The sequence below is a fragment of the Aethalodelphis obliquidens genome, unplaced genomic scaffold, assembly GCF_003676395.1.
Source record: "Aethalodelphis obliquidens isolate GAN/ISIS:26980383/991018 unplaced genomic scaffold, ASM367639v1 scaffold4, whole genome shotgun sequence".
Lineage (NCBI taxonomy): Eukaryota > Metazoa > Chordata > Mammalia > Artiodactyla > Delphinidae > Aethalodelphis > Aethalodelphis obliquidens.
Genome location: NW_020837948.1, coordinates 65,633,823 through 65,653,467, shown reverse-complemented (window position 1 = coordinate 65,653,467; position 19,645 = coordinate 65,633,823). Strand labels below are relative to the sequence as shown.

The window sequence follows — 19,645 nt, the reverse complement described above, 5'->3', positions numbered from 1 at the left end:
CATTAAACTCCATATAGTTATCATGATGCATCATATTCTTTGATATTTCAGGTGCCATGGCTCAAAAACAAAAAAACCCAAAAAACCTGCAAATGGAGAATTTCAATCCAATGTAAATATCCTTCAAAAGTGAAGGTAAAATTTTAAAATTTCAGACAAATAAAAGGTAAGAGAATAAGTTGCCAGGAAAATTGCACTATGAGAAATACTAACGGAAGTTTTTCAGGTATAAGGTACATAATAGATGAAAATGTGGATCTATTTACATCAAGGAATGAAAAAAGCACCTGAAATGGTAAGTGTGTGTATACTTATAAAATACATTGTTTCTTATTTTTAAATTTCGGTAAAAGATAATTGACCATCTAAACCAAAAATAATAACAAGGTCTTATAGGATTTACAATATATAAAGAAGTAGAAATCTATGACAACAATAAACAAAGGATGAGAGGGAGGAAAAGGAAATACAGTATCTTATAGGTGAATTACAGAAATTTTATTTAAAAATAAACTGTGATAAAGATCCAAATTGTAAACTATAGAGCAACCACTAAAAAATAAATAAATAAACCAAGGAGGTATGGCTAATAATTCAATAGTAAAGATTAAATAACACATTTTAAAAATATTTAGTTAATTAATAGAGAAAAAGTGCAACAAAAATAGATAGGAAAAACTAGAAAACAAGCAACAAGATTAATGACCAAAACCCAGCTGTATCAAAAATTACATTAAATGTAAGTGGACAAAACAATATAGTTAAAAGACAGGAACTGTCAGACTGGATTTAAAAGAGCAAAACCCAAGTTGCCCAAAAGAAGTCCACTTTAAATATAGACATATGGGGACTTCCTTGGTGGTCCAGTGGTCAAGAATCCACCTGCCAATGCAGGGACATGCGTTCGATCCCTGGTCAGGGAACTAAGATTCCACATGCTGTGCGGCAACTAAGCCCATGTGTCCCAACTATTGAGCTTGTGCGCCTCAACTAGAGAGCCTGTGTGCTGCAAACTACAGAGCCCACGCACTCTGGAACCTGTGCACCACAACTGCAGAGCCCACGCGCCCTGGAGCCTGTGCACCACAACCAGAGAAGAGAAAACCCGCATGCCGCAACTACAGAAAAGCCTGCATGCCACAACGAAAGTTCCTGCATGCCTCAACGAAGATCCTGAGTGCCACAACTAAGACCTGATGCAGCCAAAAAGAAATGAATTAATTAAAAAAAATAAATAAAATATTTAAAAACACACACATTAAAAGAAGCCATAGGTAAGTTCATAGTAAAAGGATTTAAATATATACATACATATATATATTCCATGTAAACTGTATTAATGAGATAAAATAGATTTCAGAACAAGTAATACTACTAAGTATAAAAATAGATATTTCATAATGTTAGAAGGTTGATTCATCAAGAAGACATAATAATACTAAATGTGAATGCACTTAATTAGAAAACTTCAAAATACATGATGTGAAACTGACAAAAATGAAAGAAGAAACAGACAAACCTACGTATACATTTAGAGATTTCAACACTTCTCTATTAGTAATTGATAGATCAGCTGTAAAGAAAAGCTGTAATACTATAGAACACTTGGACAATTAAGAAAATCAATGAAATCAAAATCTGTTTTCCTTTTAAGAAAACAGTAGAATTAATAAACCTTTAGCTGTATTGATCAAGAAAAAAAGGATAAGAGACATTAGCAAGATGGCAAAATAAGTAACTCCTGACTTGGCTCCCTTCACAGAAAGAGCAGCTAGCAAATATCAGTAGATAAGATGCCTTTGTGAAGAACCCAGAACCCAGGGATGAGTTAGAAGCACCCACTTGAACCAAAACAAAACACAAAACAAAACAAAAACAAGAAAAAAAATAACCAAAAAAACCACATTAGAAAAGTAATAGGGGGACTTCTCTGGTGGCGCAATGGTTAAGAATCCACCTGCCAATGCAGGCGACACAGGTTTGATCCCTGGTCCAGGAAGATCCCACATGCCACATAGCAACTAAGCCCATGTGCCACAATTACTGAGCCTGCGCTCTAGAGCCCATGAGCCACAATTACTGAGTCCATGTGACACAACTGCTGAAGCCTGCATACCTAGAGCCTGTGCTCTGCAACAAGAGAAGCCACTGCAATGAGAAGCCTGAGCACCACATCAAAGAGTAGCCCCCACTCGCTGCAACCAGAGAAAGCCCATGCACAGCAATGAAGACCCAACGCAGCCAAAAATAAAATAAATAAAATACATAAATGTATAAAAAAAGAAAAGAAAAGAAAAGAAAGGTAATAGGAATAGTTTCACTTTGACTGCATTGTTCCTCTCCCAGGGCAGATATCACTGCACCAAGTGTATCTCCCTGGGCCTACAGTTATGCCAGTGGAAAAAGGAGATCTCAAGGTGGCCATCCAGTTTCCCCAGCATTCCAGGACACATACCAGGAGAACCACTTAAATACTGCCTCATGGGGATCACTTTGGGAATCAGATAAAGATGGGAAAAGGGAGCATGAGGCTCACAGCAATGAACACTTTGCATTCTTGCTAATGGTGGCACCTGAGCAGAGATCCCAGTGGCTGTGCTCATCTGCAGAGTTGAACTGGTGCCCATTTCTGGCTGGGCAACTTGCTTGGCAGTTTTTCCAGGTTTGCATCCCTTGCTATTGACCTCTCTCAGCCATGGACCCATTCTAGAGCCCCACACAGGAAAACAAGTCATTAGTACTGCCCAATTGCTGACCAGAGCCTCCATCCCTACTCAACCAGGAAGCCTGGCCAGCGATGCCAGGTAGCTATGCAGCACATCTGACATTCAGCCATGACAAAGAAGCATATCAGTAGCTCAACACAACTGCTTCAAAAGGCTGGAAGAGGAGATAGTTTCCTCAAACGCATAGACACCAGTGCAGATACAAAGATCACAGAGAATCAGGTAAACTTTCAGGATCAAAGGAGACTAATAAGCTCCAGTGACTAACCCCAAAGAAATACAGATCTATGAACTATCTGAAAAAGAATCAGAATAACTCTCTTAAAGAAATTCAGTGAACTGTAAGAAAACACAGATAGATAACTCTAAAAAAAGAGACCATTAAAACACACACACACACACACACACACAGAGAGAGAAATGCTGCAGCTGAAGAATACAATGACTGAAGAATTTAGTAGAGAGCTTCAACAATGGACTTGATAAACAAAAGAAAAAATCAGTGAACTGGAAGAAAAGTCAATTGAAGTTATCCCATCAGAGAAGCAAACAAAAAAGAATGAAAAACAGGGAAGACAGCCTATGTGAATTATGCAATATCATTAAAAGAAACTATCTATGCATTATTAGAGAAAGAGAAGGGAGAAGAATGGGGCAGAAAGCTTATTTATAGAAAGCAGCAAGGGAAAAAAATTACTCACATACAAAGGAACACCCCCATACTCTATCAGCAGACTTCTCAGCATAAACCTTGCAACCAGGAGAGAATGAGCTATATTTAAAGTGTTAGAAGAAAAAAACTGTCAACCAAGAACACTTAACAAAGGACAACTGGCAAATTTGTCCTTTAGAAATGAAGGAGAGATAAAGACTTTCTCAGATCAAAAAAGCTGAGGGAGTTCATCACCACTACACCTGCCTTACAAGAAATGCTGAAAGAAGTTCTTCAAGTTGAAATGAAAGGATGCTAATAAGTAATACAAAAACACAAGAACATATAAAACATACTGGTAAAGGCAAGTATACTGTCAAATTCAAAATATTCCAATATTGTAATACGGTAATGTGTTAATCACTTAACTCTAGCATAAAGGTTAAAGAACACATAAAATATAATTATAAAAATCTATAGCTACAATAATTCGTTAATCAATCACAATATAAAAGATGTAAATTGTGATGTCTAAAATATAAGATATGGGGAGGAATAAAAAGGTAGAATTTTTTATGCACTCAAAGTTAAGCTGTCATCAGCTTACAATAAAATGTTATATCTATGTTTTATGTAAGGCCTGTGGTTACCACAAAGCAAAAACCTACAGGAGATACACAAAGATAAAGAGAAGGGAATCAAAGCATACCACCAAAGAAAATCATCATTCACAAAGGAAGACAGCAAGAAAGGAAAAAGGAAACAAAAGAATTACAAAGCAGCCAAAAAAACAATTAATAAGATGGCATTATTAAGTCCTTACCTATCAATAATTACTTCAAATGTAAATGGCATAAATTCTCCAATCAAAAGACACAGAGTGGCTAAATGCATAAAAAAAATAAAAAGACAACCATCTGCTGCCTACAAGAGATTTAACTCAGGCTTAAAGGAAACAAATAGGCTCAAAATGAAAGGGTGGAAAAAGATATTCGATGCAAATGTAAACCAAAATAGAACAGGAGTAGCTACACTTATAACAGGCAAAATAGACTTTAACCCAAAAACTAATATAAGACGAAGTAGGTCAAATATTATAATAAAGGGGTCAATTCAACAAGAGAATATAACAATTGTAAAGATTTTATGCACCTAACATAACAAGTACCTAAATATATAAAGCAAATTTGAAAAAGAAATTAATAAAATAATAATTGATGGGGATTACAATATCCTCACTTTCAATAATGGATAGATCACTCAAAAAAATCAAGAAACATTGGACTTGAATCACACTTTAGTTCAAATGGTCTTAAAAGACACATACAGATCATTCTATCCAACAGTAACAGAATACGCATTCTTCTCAAGGTTACACAGAACATTCTCCAGAATAGATCACATAATAGGTCACAATACAAGTCTTAACAAATTTAAGAAGATTGAGATAATTTCCAGTCTCTTTTCTGACCACAATAGTATAGAACTAAAGTCAACAACATGATAAAGCAAGAAAATTCACAAATACATAGAAATTACACAACATACTGCTGGTTAAAGAAGAAACCAAAAGAATAATCAAAACTATCTTGAGACTAATGTAAATGGAAACACAATATACCAAAACCTAAGGGATGCTGCAAAAGCAATTTTAAGAGGGGATTTTATAGCAATAAATGCCTACATTAAAAAATTCAAATAAATAGGCATCTATATAAGAAAGGAAGAAGTAAAATTGTCCCTCTTTGCAGACGTTATGATCTTGTATACAGAAAAACCTAAAGACGCCACATAAAAATTTTTAGAATAAATGAATTCAATAAAGTACAGGACACAAAATCAAAATGCAAAAATCAGTTGTGTTTCTGTATACTAACAATGAATAACCTGAAAAAAAAAAAAGAAAAAACAAAGAAAACAATCTCATTTAGAATAGCATAAAAAATATTAAGGGATAAATTTAGCCAAGGACAGGAAAGATCTCTACACTGAAAGCTATAAGACATTTATAAAAGACAGAAATAAGTGAAAAGATAGTCCATGTAAATGGACAGGGTGAGTTAACACTGTTAAAATGTTCATACTACCTAAACCATCTAGTATAGATTGAATGCAATTCATATCAAAATTTCAATGACATTTTTTATAGAAACAGAAGAACAATCCTAAAATTTGTATGGAACTACAAAACACACCAAATAGCCTAAGCAATCTTGAGAAAGAACAAAGCTGGAATTATGACTATTGCTGATTTCAAACTATACTACAAAGCTACAGTAATCAAAACAGTATGGTACTCGCATAAAAACAGACACATAGACCCAATAGAACAGAATGGGGAGTCCATAAAAATAAAACCCACACATATATTGTCAACTAATATTTGAAAAGGGAGCCAAGCATAGTCAATGAGAAAAGGATAGTCTCTTCAATAAATGATGTTGTGAAAACTGGGCATTACCATGCAAAAAAAAAGGAAAGAAATTGGACCCCTATCTTACACAACTCACAAGAATTAACTTAAAATAGATTAAAGACTTAAATGTAAACCCAGAAACTATAAAACTTCTAGAAGAAAACATAGGGGAAAAGCTCCTTGACAGTGTTTTGGCAATGAGTTCTTGGATATGAAATCAAAAGCATAAGCAACAAAAGCAAGAATAAACAAAGTTGGACTACATCAAACTAAAAAGCTTCTACACAGCAAAAGGAGCAATCAACAAAATGAAAAGGCAACCTATGGAATGGAAGAAAATATTTGCAAACCACACAACTGATAAGGAGTTAAAATCCAAAATATAAAGGAACTCATACAACTCAATAGCCAAAACAAACAAACAACATTTTAAAACAACGTTTTAAAATGGGCAAAGGACCTGAGTAGACATTATTCTAAAGAAGACATATAGATGACCAACAAGTACTTGAAAAGGTGCTCACATCACTAATCATCTGGTAAATGAAAATCAAAACCACAATGAGATATAATCTTATACCTGTTAGAATGGCTAATAAGAGACTTCAAGTGCTGGTAAGGATGTGGAGAAAAGGGAACTATTGTGCACTGTTGGTGGGAATATAAATTGGTACAGTCACTACGGAAAATAGTATAAAGGTTTCTCAAAAAAATTAAAAATAGAACTATCATATGATCCAGCAATCCCACTTCTGCTTATATAGCCAAAGGAAATAAAATTTCTATTTCAAATAGATATCTACACCCCCATGTTCACTGAAGCATTACTCACAATAGCCAAGAAATGAAAACACCCTAAGTACATACCAGTGGATGAATGGCTAAAGGAAATGTGATACACATACACCCCCACACATAGTGGAATATCATTCAATCATAAAAAAGAAGGAAATTCTGCCATTTCCTTCTGTACAGCAAAAGAAACAATCAACAAAATGAAAAGGCAAACTATGGAATGGAAGAAAATATTTGCAACATGGATGAACCTTGGGGGCATTATGATAAGTGAAATAGGTCAGATAAAGACAAATATTGTATGATCTCACTTATATTTGGAATCTAAGAGCTGAACTCATAGAGAGTAGATTGGTGGTTGTCAGGGGATTGGGGTCTGGAGGAAATGGGAAGATGCCGTTCAAAGTGTACAAACTTCCAGTTATAAGATGAAAAAGTTCTAGGGGGGGCTCAGTAAAGCATGGTGACTATAGTTAATAATACTGTACTGTATACTTGAAAGCTGCTCAGAGAATGAATCTTAAATGTTCTCACCACACACACAAAAATAGGTAATTATATGATGTGTTGGATCTATTAACTAACCTTATCATGGTAATCATTTCGCAATATATACGTGTATCAAATCATCACGTTGTACCTCTTAAACTTATACAATGTTATATGTCAATTATATCTCAATAAAGCTGGAAAAAAAGGAGAAAACACAAATTACAAATATCATGAATGAATGATGGAACATCATTATTTATATTATAGACATAATAATATCAAGGACAAAATAATATCAACCTTATGTATACAAACTCTTCCAGAAAATAGAACACTTCCTAATTCAATTTATAAGACTAACTTTATTCTGATACCAAAACTAGTCAAAGACATTAAAAGAAAACTACAAACCAACAAATTTATTTTTAACAAATTGGGCTGAAATAACTGGATCTTCATATGAGGAAAAAAGGGAACTTCCACCCTTACCTCACACCATACAAAAAAAGTTAACTCAGAATGAACTACAGATCTTAATATAAAAGCTAAAAGTATAAAATTTAGACAAAAATATAGAAGAAAATTTTCACAATCTTGAAGTAGGCAAAGATTTCTTAGGACACAAAAACACAAACCATAAAGGAAAAATTATAAATTAGACTTCATCAAAATTTTAAAACTCTGCTTTTCAGAAGACCTCATTAAAAAATGAATGGCAAGCAAAAGACTTGGAGAAAATATTCACATTATGTATACATGATAAAGACTTTTATCCAGAATATATTGAGAACTCTTACAGCTCAATAAGAATGAAACACCTCAGTTTTTTTTTTAAATGGGAAAAGGAATAGACATTTAAGAAGATAATGAATAACAAGCACAAGAAAAGATGTTCATCATCACTAACATCATTATTTATCAGAAAATAATCAACTAATTAAAGACACAATGAGATACCACTAAAATGCATAATAATGGCTAAATCAAAAAGATTTATAATAATAAATGTTGGCAAGGATCTGCAGTAACTGGAACTCTCATAGATTGCTAGTGGGACTGCAAAATGGTATACAGCCACTTTGAATTAGAGTTTTCTTGTTTATTATAAAGTGAAACTAACATATACCATACTACCAGCAGCACTACCCAAGGGAAATAAAAGCATATGTCCAGACAAATTCTTGTACATGGTTGTTCATACCAGATCTATTTATAATAGCTCCAAACTAGAAACAATCTAAAATGTGATGTGTGCTATTATGATATGGAATACTCTTCAGGGAAAAAAAGAACTATTGATACACACAACAACAACATGACTGAACCTCAAAACCATTGTGCTGAGGGAAGGAAGCTAGACACAAAAGAATACCCACTATATGAGTCCACTTAAATGAAACTATAGAAGAGATGAGTTTAATCTATAAAGATAAAAAGTAGATCTGTGGTTGTCTGGGGCCAAGTAAAGGGGGAGGAGTGTGGAGACTGACTGTAAAAGGGAACAAAGGGAATTTTTTAGGCAATGTAAATGTTGGTAGCTTGACTGTGGTGGTGGGTACATGGTTATACACATTTGTCAAAATTTCTCATACTGTACAAAAAATGGACGCATATTTATTGTATATAAATTATAACTAAATGTTTTAAAACTTACTCATGGGAAAGCAAACACTTCCAGAAAATAGAACACTTGACTCATTTTATGACTAACACTATTTCAATACCAAAACTAGACAAAGGCATTAAAGTGTCAACTACCTTGGTGTATGTTTATTATTAGCCTTCTGTCAAGAAAACACAGCACTTGTACACACTGCTATTTTTTTTTTTTTTTTTTTTTGCGGTACACAGGCCTCTCACTGTTGTGGCCTCTCCCGTTGTGGAGCACAGGCTCCGGACGCGCAGGCTCAGCGGCCATGGCTCACGGGCCCAGCCGCTCTGCGGCATGTGGGATCATCCCGGACCGGGGCACGAACCCGTGTCCCCTGCATCGGCAGGCGGACTCTCAACCACTGCGCCACCAGGGAAGCCCCACACTGCTATTTTTAAAATGGATAACCAACAAGGACCTACTATATAGCACAGGGAACTATGCTGAATATTGCATAACAACCTAAATGGGAAAAGAATTTGAAAAAGAATAGCTATATGTATATGTATAACTGAATCACTTTGCTGTACACCTGAAACTATCACAACATTGTTAATCAACTATACTCCAATACAAAAAAAATTTTTTTTAAGTCTCCATATATTGTACACCCACAAAAAAAAAAGAAAAGAAAAAAAAAGAAAACAGCACTGATCAAGCATTTAAAGATACTTAGGTATTTGCAGCAGGAGAGGGGAAGTTTGGATAAAGAAAACAGTAATAATAGCTTCCTAACACAGTAACCTAATTTACAATTTTATCCTGAAGTCTTGCCACATTTCTCCTTCTTTAAAAACTTCATCTCCTAACCAATCTTCTATAAAAAGCATATCTCGGGCTTCCCTGGTGGCACAGTGGTTGAGAGTCCGCCTGCCGATGCAGGGGACACGGGTTTGTGCCCCGGTCTGGGAAGATCCCACATGCCGCGGAGCGGCTGGGCCCCTGAGCCATGGCCGCTGAGCCTGCGCGTCTGGAGCCTGTGCTCCGCAACGGGAGAGGCCACAGCAGTGAGAGGCCCACGTACCACAAAAAAAAAAAAAAAGTATATCTCTACTGGTAAGACCAAACATTGAAAATGATTTTTAAAAGCAAGACTGATAAACCCCTGCAGCTTTCAATACAACTTTTGACAATCCTTTCAAAATTAGAGTAACAGTTCACTCAATCACTATTAATTAATAAATGAGTTAAGTCAAATCTAAAAGTTTTATTGTTCACTTATTGTGAAAAAAAGTCAGACATATATAATAGTAGAGGGAGCACCATAATGAACTCCCATCCACATGTCATCAACATTATAAAATTCAAAATGTTACTATTCTTGCTTTAACTTTCTTTTTTTCTCCTTTCTTTAACAAGCAAATCTCAGATGTCCTGCCACTTCAGTCACATATACTTCAATATGCATCTCTAAAAAAATATGGATTTTTAAAAAAAGATTTCTTTTTAAGATTACTTATTTTTGTACAGCATGAATATATTAGCTAGCTTTCTCAATATCCTACATACCTGGTTGAATTCTTGCCACCTGTCTTCAACATCATAATTTTTTTCAACTTCTGAAAACTATGGCAACTACATTATTAATAAAAAAATCATTCAAAGAATATTCTTTTTTATAAGATTTCATTAAGTGTTGATAGCTTATAGCCTTCATTAAAACTAGACTGTCATTTAAATATAGCATAAAGCTCAGTTTTTCATTTGACAAGGAAACTAATTTCTTGTTTGCATAAGGGAGTGAACAGAAACAAAAAGGGTCACTAAGGCCCAGCCAAAGAAAAGAAGTTATCCACTGCTGTTTAAAATGGATATAATATCCCTACATAAGTATGCAATGGGTGCAAAACCATATTCTACACAACCTGAAGATTGGCAGAAAGTATTCGCATTCTAGTGACTCAGTAGAGGCACTTTTCATGGTCGAATATTTTTCGACCTAATTCATGGTCGAAATATTTTTCTCACTAATTCATGGTCGAATATTTTTCACTGTAATTAATCTGGAGATATCACCACATCACTTAACATTCATTCTACTAAATGATAAAAATTACAAAAACCTTTGTTTTATACTCTATAGAGTATAGAGCACATTATACTCTATTTGAAAAGTATACCTGATATATTTACCATGACTATTATTTTGTTTCAGGAAGAATAGAGAGCACTATATTTTAATGATGACATGAGTTGTACTAGAGTTGACTTGCTAAATTCCTTAAAGCTAAACCCTAAGATCTTAAAAGCAAGTAAAAGGATTTTCATCAATGAATAAGACAGTGTGTTAAACATACCCTACCTAGTTGTCTGAGGACAAAGGGATAGGGGGATAGTGACATAGGAATCAACGTGGAAAGAAAGTTAATTTTTAGGGCTTCAAATAACATTTTTGAATTGAAGCGTTTCTTCTGGCTTTCAATATAAAGCATTTTGTGAATTCCTCCCCCCCATTTTTAACATTCACATCATCAAAAAAGAATTAGCTATGAAATAAAGTTACAACAAGGCACATAAATCTTAAGAGGTATATTCTACTTCTCTCCTACATTTCTTCTACATAAGGTACAAACCATTCATCTGAGGAAGAATTAAAAGGAATTATCCATAAGGTCAACAAAAAAATCTAGGAAGCCTCACAGTAGCTCAGTTAGAATCTTAATAAAAGATAAAAAGAGAGATAAACCCTCACCTTGCCTATTTAAGTACATATAAGAATGGGACTTATAATGCATACATTGACATTGACTAACTCATGGCTCCATGAGGTAATACTGCTCTCATACACATATTATTTATCCACTGCATGTTACTTATCCTAACCTTTCAATTTAATTGAATCTAACAGAACCTATTAAATTCAGCCTGGTTGCATACGATTATGACAGTAATTAATGAGTCAGATTTTTAAGTGAGTTGAAGATAAACTGCCTGGTTAAGAAGGCTTTTCCCTTTTGTTCCCCTGCTGTTTATTGAAATGGAAACTAGAATACCAATATTCTTAGGATTCGACTAAAAGTGTAATACTGACTTTTCCCTGTGTCTGAATTAAGTCAGGTTTGAAACTTGTTGGTTACTTGAATTCACACATAAATCAATACCAATTTGGTAAAATTTAAATGGCAATTTTCAAAATAATGCAACAGACTGACCCAATTTTACTCTCCCCTTTGGGAAAAAAAAAAAGCTGAACTACAGATTTATCTCAGGAATGACCTCTGAGGCAAGTCATATAATAAGCATTCATTTTATTTGTTCTTTTTTCCCCCATCCATTTTTTCTACCAAAAAAAGCAGACTATAAAATTTAAATCATATAAACATCAGAAGTTCTTAGAAATAGGCTGCTTGTTTTAGTTTAAAATGTTTGACTATCCTTTTAAAGTTTTCAAACTTCTCTCCCTCCACATAAGCAAGCTTTTACATTTACTATTCCCTGTTATTTGAAATAAAGTAAGCGTTTTATTGCTGTTGGGTGGTGGGTTGGGGGAGGGGGAAGTCATAGGATAGTTTTTGGCACAGATTTATTTAAAACAAATATTAAAAACTCCAGTTCCTCCTGAAAAGTAGTGAGGATGATATCTCACTACTCTTGTAAATATCAGGGTTTTTTTTTTTTCCACTGACACACAAGTGCACCTGAAAATGCAAGTTGCATAGCAGTGATTACACAAACCTAGAAAAGGCATGCTCACAGCTGTTTGAAGAGTGAAAACTCAAAGTACACTTTATGGTAATGGTGTCAATGATGATTTTTAAATATATATGTATTGTCACTTGAGAAAAAGAAAGATTAAACAATTCGACTGTGAGAAACTCGGTGTTGAGTGGACCACGGTAAAGCTAAATTGTTTCAAATGTACATAACAAAACTTAAGTGTGGTGCATTCACCACTCTGAGGACACTAGTCATTGAATCAGAAAGATTATTTAACAAGTCTCCAGTTCTTAAGATGATTTATCCCAATACCTTAAATGATAACATTCTCTATTGAAATCAGACAAAAAGGCAGTAAAATATGGTTGAGCACGGGCGTTCCACACAGTAGTTATGAGTTGCTCAAAAGAGTGGAGTTCTAAAATTTATTTTGATTTTCTTAAACTCACTCACTTGTGACCAATCTCATGTGCAATGGTAAAAGCTGAACCCAGGCCAATGTCTTCATTAATGCTGCAGCTCCTTTCAGGCTCACACATTCCAGCCACAGAGGCCAAGCCTGAATAAACAGAAGGAGACACAAAGGGTCAAGCCAAGGTGTTTCAGTCTTAAAAAGCCCATACTTATAAATGCCTGGATTCTTTTTAATAACCTCCATGCACAGAAGGAGCAGTTGGCAAAAGGTTAACTTTCTAGTCATTTGCAAAATCACTGGGGGGAGTTTCACTTTGCCGGCTAGACATTAATATTTTTTGAACTGCAGTCAGTGCTGGAAAATGTCTAGACTAGGGGTTAGATTTATAAATTTTACTTCTGGTAACTTGGGACCACCTAGTAACTTGAGCCAGAAGAGGGAATTCAAGAAAGCATTTCTATTTTAACATTCTTCAGGCTGTAGAAAGCAAAATATATCCACATTATTTTTCTAAAAAGATCTGTTTAAGTTTAGTGGGTTCATAAAAATATACAAGCAACTTTTTAGTTACCAAAAAAAGGGAACCCCAAATGGTTTTTAAAAATGACATTTTTATAAAAACAAAAATGAATGATTCAAAACAGAAAAAGAACTGTTAAAGATGGGAGGTTTTTGCATTTTTTTAATCTTCTGAAATTAGTCCTGCAAGTGATGCAACAATTTAAGTATTTTAATGGGCGGAAAGTCATCCACACATTCAGCGTGGTTCTCCCCTCTCTCATCCCCCTTAAATGCATTAGTTTTAGTAATAAAGCAAAAACTATGGTGTTAATTCACTGATTCTAGTGAAATGTTATATTACTCAAGGTATTCTTCCCTTGGGAATTTTAGTATGTAAAAGTTTTAATATTTATTTCCAAATGAATATCATGCTCTGTGATTAGTTCAAAACTTTAAAATAGTGCTGAGAAAAAAGAATTTTTGTGTGAAAGATATAATGTCATGTGTTATAAGGAAATAGATGCTAAGCCATACTTAACACACATATGTACTAAAGTTATTTAGAAGAAATTGAAGGAAAAGTAGGAAAAATATTTTATATGATAGTAGTCTACTATCAACACCCAGGTATTAATAATTACCTTCCCACCAAAAGTGATTTCAATCCAATTCAATTAATATTTATCGAATGCAATAAACAATGTTCTACGCTAGGTACAAAGTCCAGTTACACTAATTTGGAACAGTAAAAGCTATTCAATTCATATTCTTACTGACAAGAAAGCTCTAGAAATTGTGTATTTTTGTATGCTCTAATATGAAATATCAACATTAATAACCACATTGGAAAAGAGCTGAGGTTAGTGTTGGATTTGCTGATAGACTGTTTGCTTTTCCTACTGATTTATGTTGCAGGGGGGGCAGGAGCTGGGGAGGAGGTGATTTTTGCCTCACAGAGTTAATAATAGTGATATCTTTGTTCTGCCCTTCCATTCACTTAGAGGTCTTGGGACTTGAAGAAGAGGAAGTAAAGAGGGACTAGTTGAGGCAGGATGACTTAATTTTTTTGGTTAATCAAAAATATTTAATGAATATTACTTCCAAATTCCACTGAGAGAAAAAGAGACAGAGAGAGGGAAAATACAAAAAAGTCTGCAGTACATTATCTGCCTTTAAGCTACTGGGTTCAACATGGTCCATGATATGGAAAAAACAAAGCCACTCTATTTGAATATTGTTTCTGTTTTGAGCTTTATGAAATTTGGTTTAAAAAATTACTAATATTTATTGTTAAATTAACATTACTTATATTTCCTGAAATCTATTATGCCATTATCCTTTTGTTGTTGTTGTTCTTTGGTATGTGCCATATGGCCCTATTTTTAATTGAGAATGCCAAATGACTCCCCAAGGTGTATTTGTAAGCACAGATTTACTTATGCATCTGATATAAAATTGTTAGCTCTACTAAAAGAACAACCTAAGAAAAAACATATCTGAGAAATAACTAGTTGTTGAAAGTATAAGGTAAATCTTAACTAAAATAAAAGACTAATTTAGATGCTAATGTATTTTTCACAACTTCCCACCATTTTTTCTATTCCTGTAAAACTGAAGCTGTCAAAGTTCTTATGTGTGATTGTGTTAATAGGGGTTTGATGACTATTCGGGTCATTTAGATTTCCTCAGTTTGATGGCCACAGTTTGCACCCTGAAATCTACTTAGCCAGGTTACAATTGGTCACCAGCAGTACTAAGCAAGAAAATATCCAAGAGTCAGCATGAAAACCAATATGAAAGTTACCAGAAAGACCACTCAAAAAGAAAAAACCTGATCAACTGTGCTGATAATATATTTTCCACATATTAAAATCAACACATGTATAAACAACACAATTCATTCAGTTTTCAGTATAAGAAATAGTATAAAAATAAGTTATAATGGTTTATAATTTGAAAAATAATTTATATTAGGATTGAAAATACACTGACATGTATCCAAGTATTAAAATATTGACTCTGGAAATTAATAAACTATCCCAACGTATTAGGCAGTGTTATTATTCATGTCCCAATGAAGACCATATCTCAGTGTAAATAAACTACCTTCAAAAAGCAGAATAGAATATGTATAGATACATACATATGCATATAGCTATACATATATATTTCCTCAAAATAAACACACTAGAGAATACAAGCTAGAGCTTGCACCTTCTTTGAAACTTGGTGAATATTATACCTAAAATTGATTAAGCACTTAGTAACTGCTTATGGAGTATGTACAATACAGGGAATAAGTTAAACAGTATAATTTCTACATTAAACAACACCAGTTCATTTCTATAGTAAACGCCTTTATATTTCCTTAAATGACTTAAAAAATATCCTTGCAGCATAAGGGCAGATATTACTCCTACATCATAGATAAGGAAATTAAGGAACAAAGAGCTAAATAAACTGTAAAAGGTAGTAATGCACTGAAACTGTCAAAGCCAGTTGTTGGTTTTCAGCTCAGGTTCCCTTCCTTTGGATTATTGTTGGTCTTGTTAACCTAAAACACTGTGAAGAAAATCTTTTTGATGTGAGCTCTCTCAGCAAAGAGTTCTTTCTCTGTGTTATGATTTTAACCAGCAACTTCTCCACCATAATACTTGTCATCGGCAAATTGGGATTTCTCCTTTTGCTGTAAATCCTGAGGGAAATGAGGAAGGAGAAGCCTGGGAAGGCAGGTAAAATCATCAAGAGAAATTTTAATTTTTGAAGAGATGTTTCACACTGACCTCTCCAGGACCTCTACTTTAAATTTGATCATCCCCAAATTCTCATGAGGCGCATAGGAACAGAATTCATAACTATTCCTTTACAGATAAGAAAAGTGAGACTTGTCAGAGAATCTAGAGAATTCACCTTCAGTTGCTTAACTTCTGAGTCTGTAAAAAGCCTCTATGACTCTAAAAAAAACCCACCATATAAAAGCCTCCTGCTTTTACTTAAAATAATTCTAGTTGCTTAACAATTTAGTCTACTTGAAAGCTACCATTTTCCCCCATTTGTATTTGCAGTTAACTTTTAACCACTACAAAGTTATACTCCGCAACAAAATGATTTTTTAATTTCTAGAATACTATAGAATTGCTTTAAAAAAAAACAAGTGATATATGGGAAGCACAAGAAAGATAATTCTGTCCTCTCTCTCCACCTCTGGCTGTAATATTTTACAAAATTTGTTTTATTCTGTTCAGGTAATAAAATTTTCCAATAATATCTTTATTTATGAGGATATAATCCTTCCACAAAATTGGACCAAAAGAAGTACTGTTCTTAATGACTCTCCATGAAGTATCCCCTAAGTTTTTTTTCCCTTTCCTTCCTGGACTCAGATTTGAAGTTGCTGGTTGCTTTAATTTGCTCTCAAACTCCTTAGTAGTTTTGGAAAATACATTACAGAGATGGATTATATGAAAATGAGTGGTAACTTTTGATTTATTATTACTGTTTGATGATTTTGAATCACCTCCTAAGCTGTTTTCAATCATCATTCTACTTGTTTCCTAGTAAGTGACATATACACAAAGGTCAGGTTTACCAGTTTATAGGAATAATTTCAGATGTGGCAGAAAAGAAAATTACCAAATTAATAATAATAAAAAATAAAGCCATTGGACCAAAAAGACAATCTGAACTATCCTCCCTTTATAAAAAACTTACCCAGTGTTCCACAGGGCTTATTTTTATAAGTGCAGATATCATATCTATAGAGGAGAGAAAAGAGAAATGAAATTTGTAATCTGATCAAATTTGTAAAATATTTTTGTATATTCATCACATTTCTTTCATGGAGCTCTGGTTGTCAGACCACAATCAGCGCAATTATGAGCAGCCAGCTGGAGTGTCGGCATTTTCAGCACTCTGGGGGACAAGCCAGCTGCACTATACTCACAGCCTCTGGCTGCAAGCCAATGGGACACCTGCCAGTAAGAAAGAAAGGTTAAAGTGGATTTTTGTAATTGCAAGTTCCATAAAACCATCTACCATACTGTTTTGAAGCTAGAATAGCTTGTCTGCAGATTGCTACTGCTTCTACAAAAAGCAAATGGGTGGCTTTTTATTCCCAATATCTTTTGGACCTGCTGGAATATTTTTTTATTATAGCCACAGACTATATTTTATACTTCTGAGCTATAAGCAATATTTGGAGTTCCTTTAACACAGGTTCTTGTTTAAAAATAAATTAGGGGACTTCCCTGGTGGCACAGTGGTTAAGAACCCACCTGACAATGCAGGGGACACAGGTTCAAGCCCTGGTCCAGGAAGATCCCACATGCCACGGAGCAACAAAGCCAGTGCGCCACAACTACTGCTCCTGTGCTCTAGAGCCCGTGAGCCACAACTACTGAAGCCCGCACGTCTAGAGCCCGTGCTCCACAACAAGAGAGGCCACTGCAATGAGAAGCCCGCACACCGCAACGAAGAGTAGCCCCCGCTCACCGCTACTAGAGAAAGCCTGTGCGCAGCAACGAAGACCCAACGCAGTCCAGAATAAAATATAAATAATTATTTTTTAAAAATAAAAATAAACTAGGGCAATACAGCAACGGGAATAAAATTGATATCACACAGTTTTCCTAGTTGTATACCAGCAATTTAGTGTGGTTAAAACACAAATATTTTACAAACAGCTAAATAATTAGCTCAATAGAAAGCTTTCCTAATGATGGTCAGATACTTATTCTAATGCTGTACTATATTATAACTCAGTACAAAAGATGGAATCCATAATGTTGCATATTTTAAAATATATTACATTTAGAATGCTAAACAGTATTGATGTGGACATTTATTTTTAGTATTTTTATAGTATCTTTGTAAACTAATCTCTAAAATCAAAAGTATTCAAAGTTCTAAAGTGAGAATAAAGTTAAAAAGACTGAACATTTTTATTTGCCTACAATTTATGCTACAAATGAAAAGAGTTTCAGGAAAAATTTCACGAACTAAATGAAAATCCAGGTGGTAAAAGTTTTTTTTTAAATTGTATATAAATAATGGTTAGTCCATAGTACTAGAGGAAGGCGTTAATACTTAATCCCATTCTTGTTCATCATATCAAACTTATTTTCAAGAAACAAATATACCAGCATACCACTGGTTATTCTCATTAAAATCCCTAGAGACTCCCTTTGCCTATTTTTGATTTTCAAAATCTTCATCTTGTTCACTTTACATTTGAGAAAAGGGATTTCTTCTCCTCTTGCATACCATTCTCTTCTGACCATTCACATATTCATCCCCTCTCTTCTCTTGTAATTGGAAACCACAGGATTGCAGTATCTGGTACACTCTTGAATATAAGATAGAGAGGGTACTTGGTGTACTTACCAAAACACCAGAAAGTATATTCTGGATGTCACAACCAATTTATCTTGTGATTATATGTGTAATGCCTATGACATTACATGGACAGAACCCATACCAGCAGTCTTCAACAAAATGTAAAAAAAAGCCTTCTCATGGGTAATGCAGATTTAAATGTTTAAACGGAGCCTACTTCCAAATCCTCAATTTCCATATGTACCCGTTCCTAAAATTGATTTGCCTGAGGATGCACCTGCAAGTCACCAGCATTCTGTCCCTCTTTCGACTTTCACAATCATCCTGTTTCTACTTTACAAAAAAGAAAGCATACTTCTCACCCATCCCAAACCTTGCTATGGTGTCTTGTTCCCCACCCACCCCTGTGAGTAAAAGTCTCCAGAGCATAATGCAAAGGCATAATTCAAGAGTGCACTGGGGGAAAACCAAGATGGTGGATGAGTAGGAAGACGTGGAGTTCATCTCTCTCCACAAATGCATTAAGAATACATCTACAGATGGAACAATTCTCACAGAACACTGGCTGGACACTAGCAGAAGACCTTGGACACTGGAAAGGACAAGAAAGATCCCCACACAACTAGGTAGGATGAAAGAAAGAAGGGAAAAAGAAGAGGAGAGGCAGCGGAACGGGATCTGTACCCCTGGGGGGAGCTAAAGCAGAGGAGAGGTTCCCGCATTCGGGGAAATCCCCTCACTGACGGGGAAATCAGTTGGGACAGAAGGGGAGCATCTGAGGCTGTTGGAGGAGGATGAAACGGCTTGTCTGTGACAGATAGGACAGAGTGAGAATTACACAGCTGGTCCTGTGCGCCCCAGACTGGGACGTGTGTCTGCTGGTGCACACGGGGGACTGGGGGAGGCGTTAAGAGCTGGAACATGCGGACTGAAGAGCAAACCTGGGGGCAAAGCTGCTGTTGACTGCGAGGACACAGCCTGAGGGGACAGGAGGGAGGAAATCCGC

At 34.9% G+C, this 19,645-nt stretch overlaps 1 protein-coding gene across 2 annotated transcripts in view; it reads right to left on the bottom strand.

Annotated features, from left to right (window-relative positions):
* Window positions 1-19,645, bottom strand: part of ADAMTS6 (ADAM metallopeptidase with thrombospondin type 1 motif 6) — a 274,021-nt gene that overhangs the window by 148,442 nt on the left and 105,934 nt on the right. For both annotated transcript variants that reach the window (XM_027101008.1, XM_027101010.1), the window contains 2 exons: window positions 17,017-17,060; window positions 12,843-12,948 (listed from right to left, as the gene is read on the bottom strand). In XM_027101008.1, coding sequence (XP_026956809.1) covers window positions 12,843-12,948; window positions 17,017-17,060 — 150 coding nt within the window. The remainder of the gene's footprint in view (window positions 1-12,842; window positions 12,949-17,016; window positions 17,061-19,645) is intronic.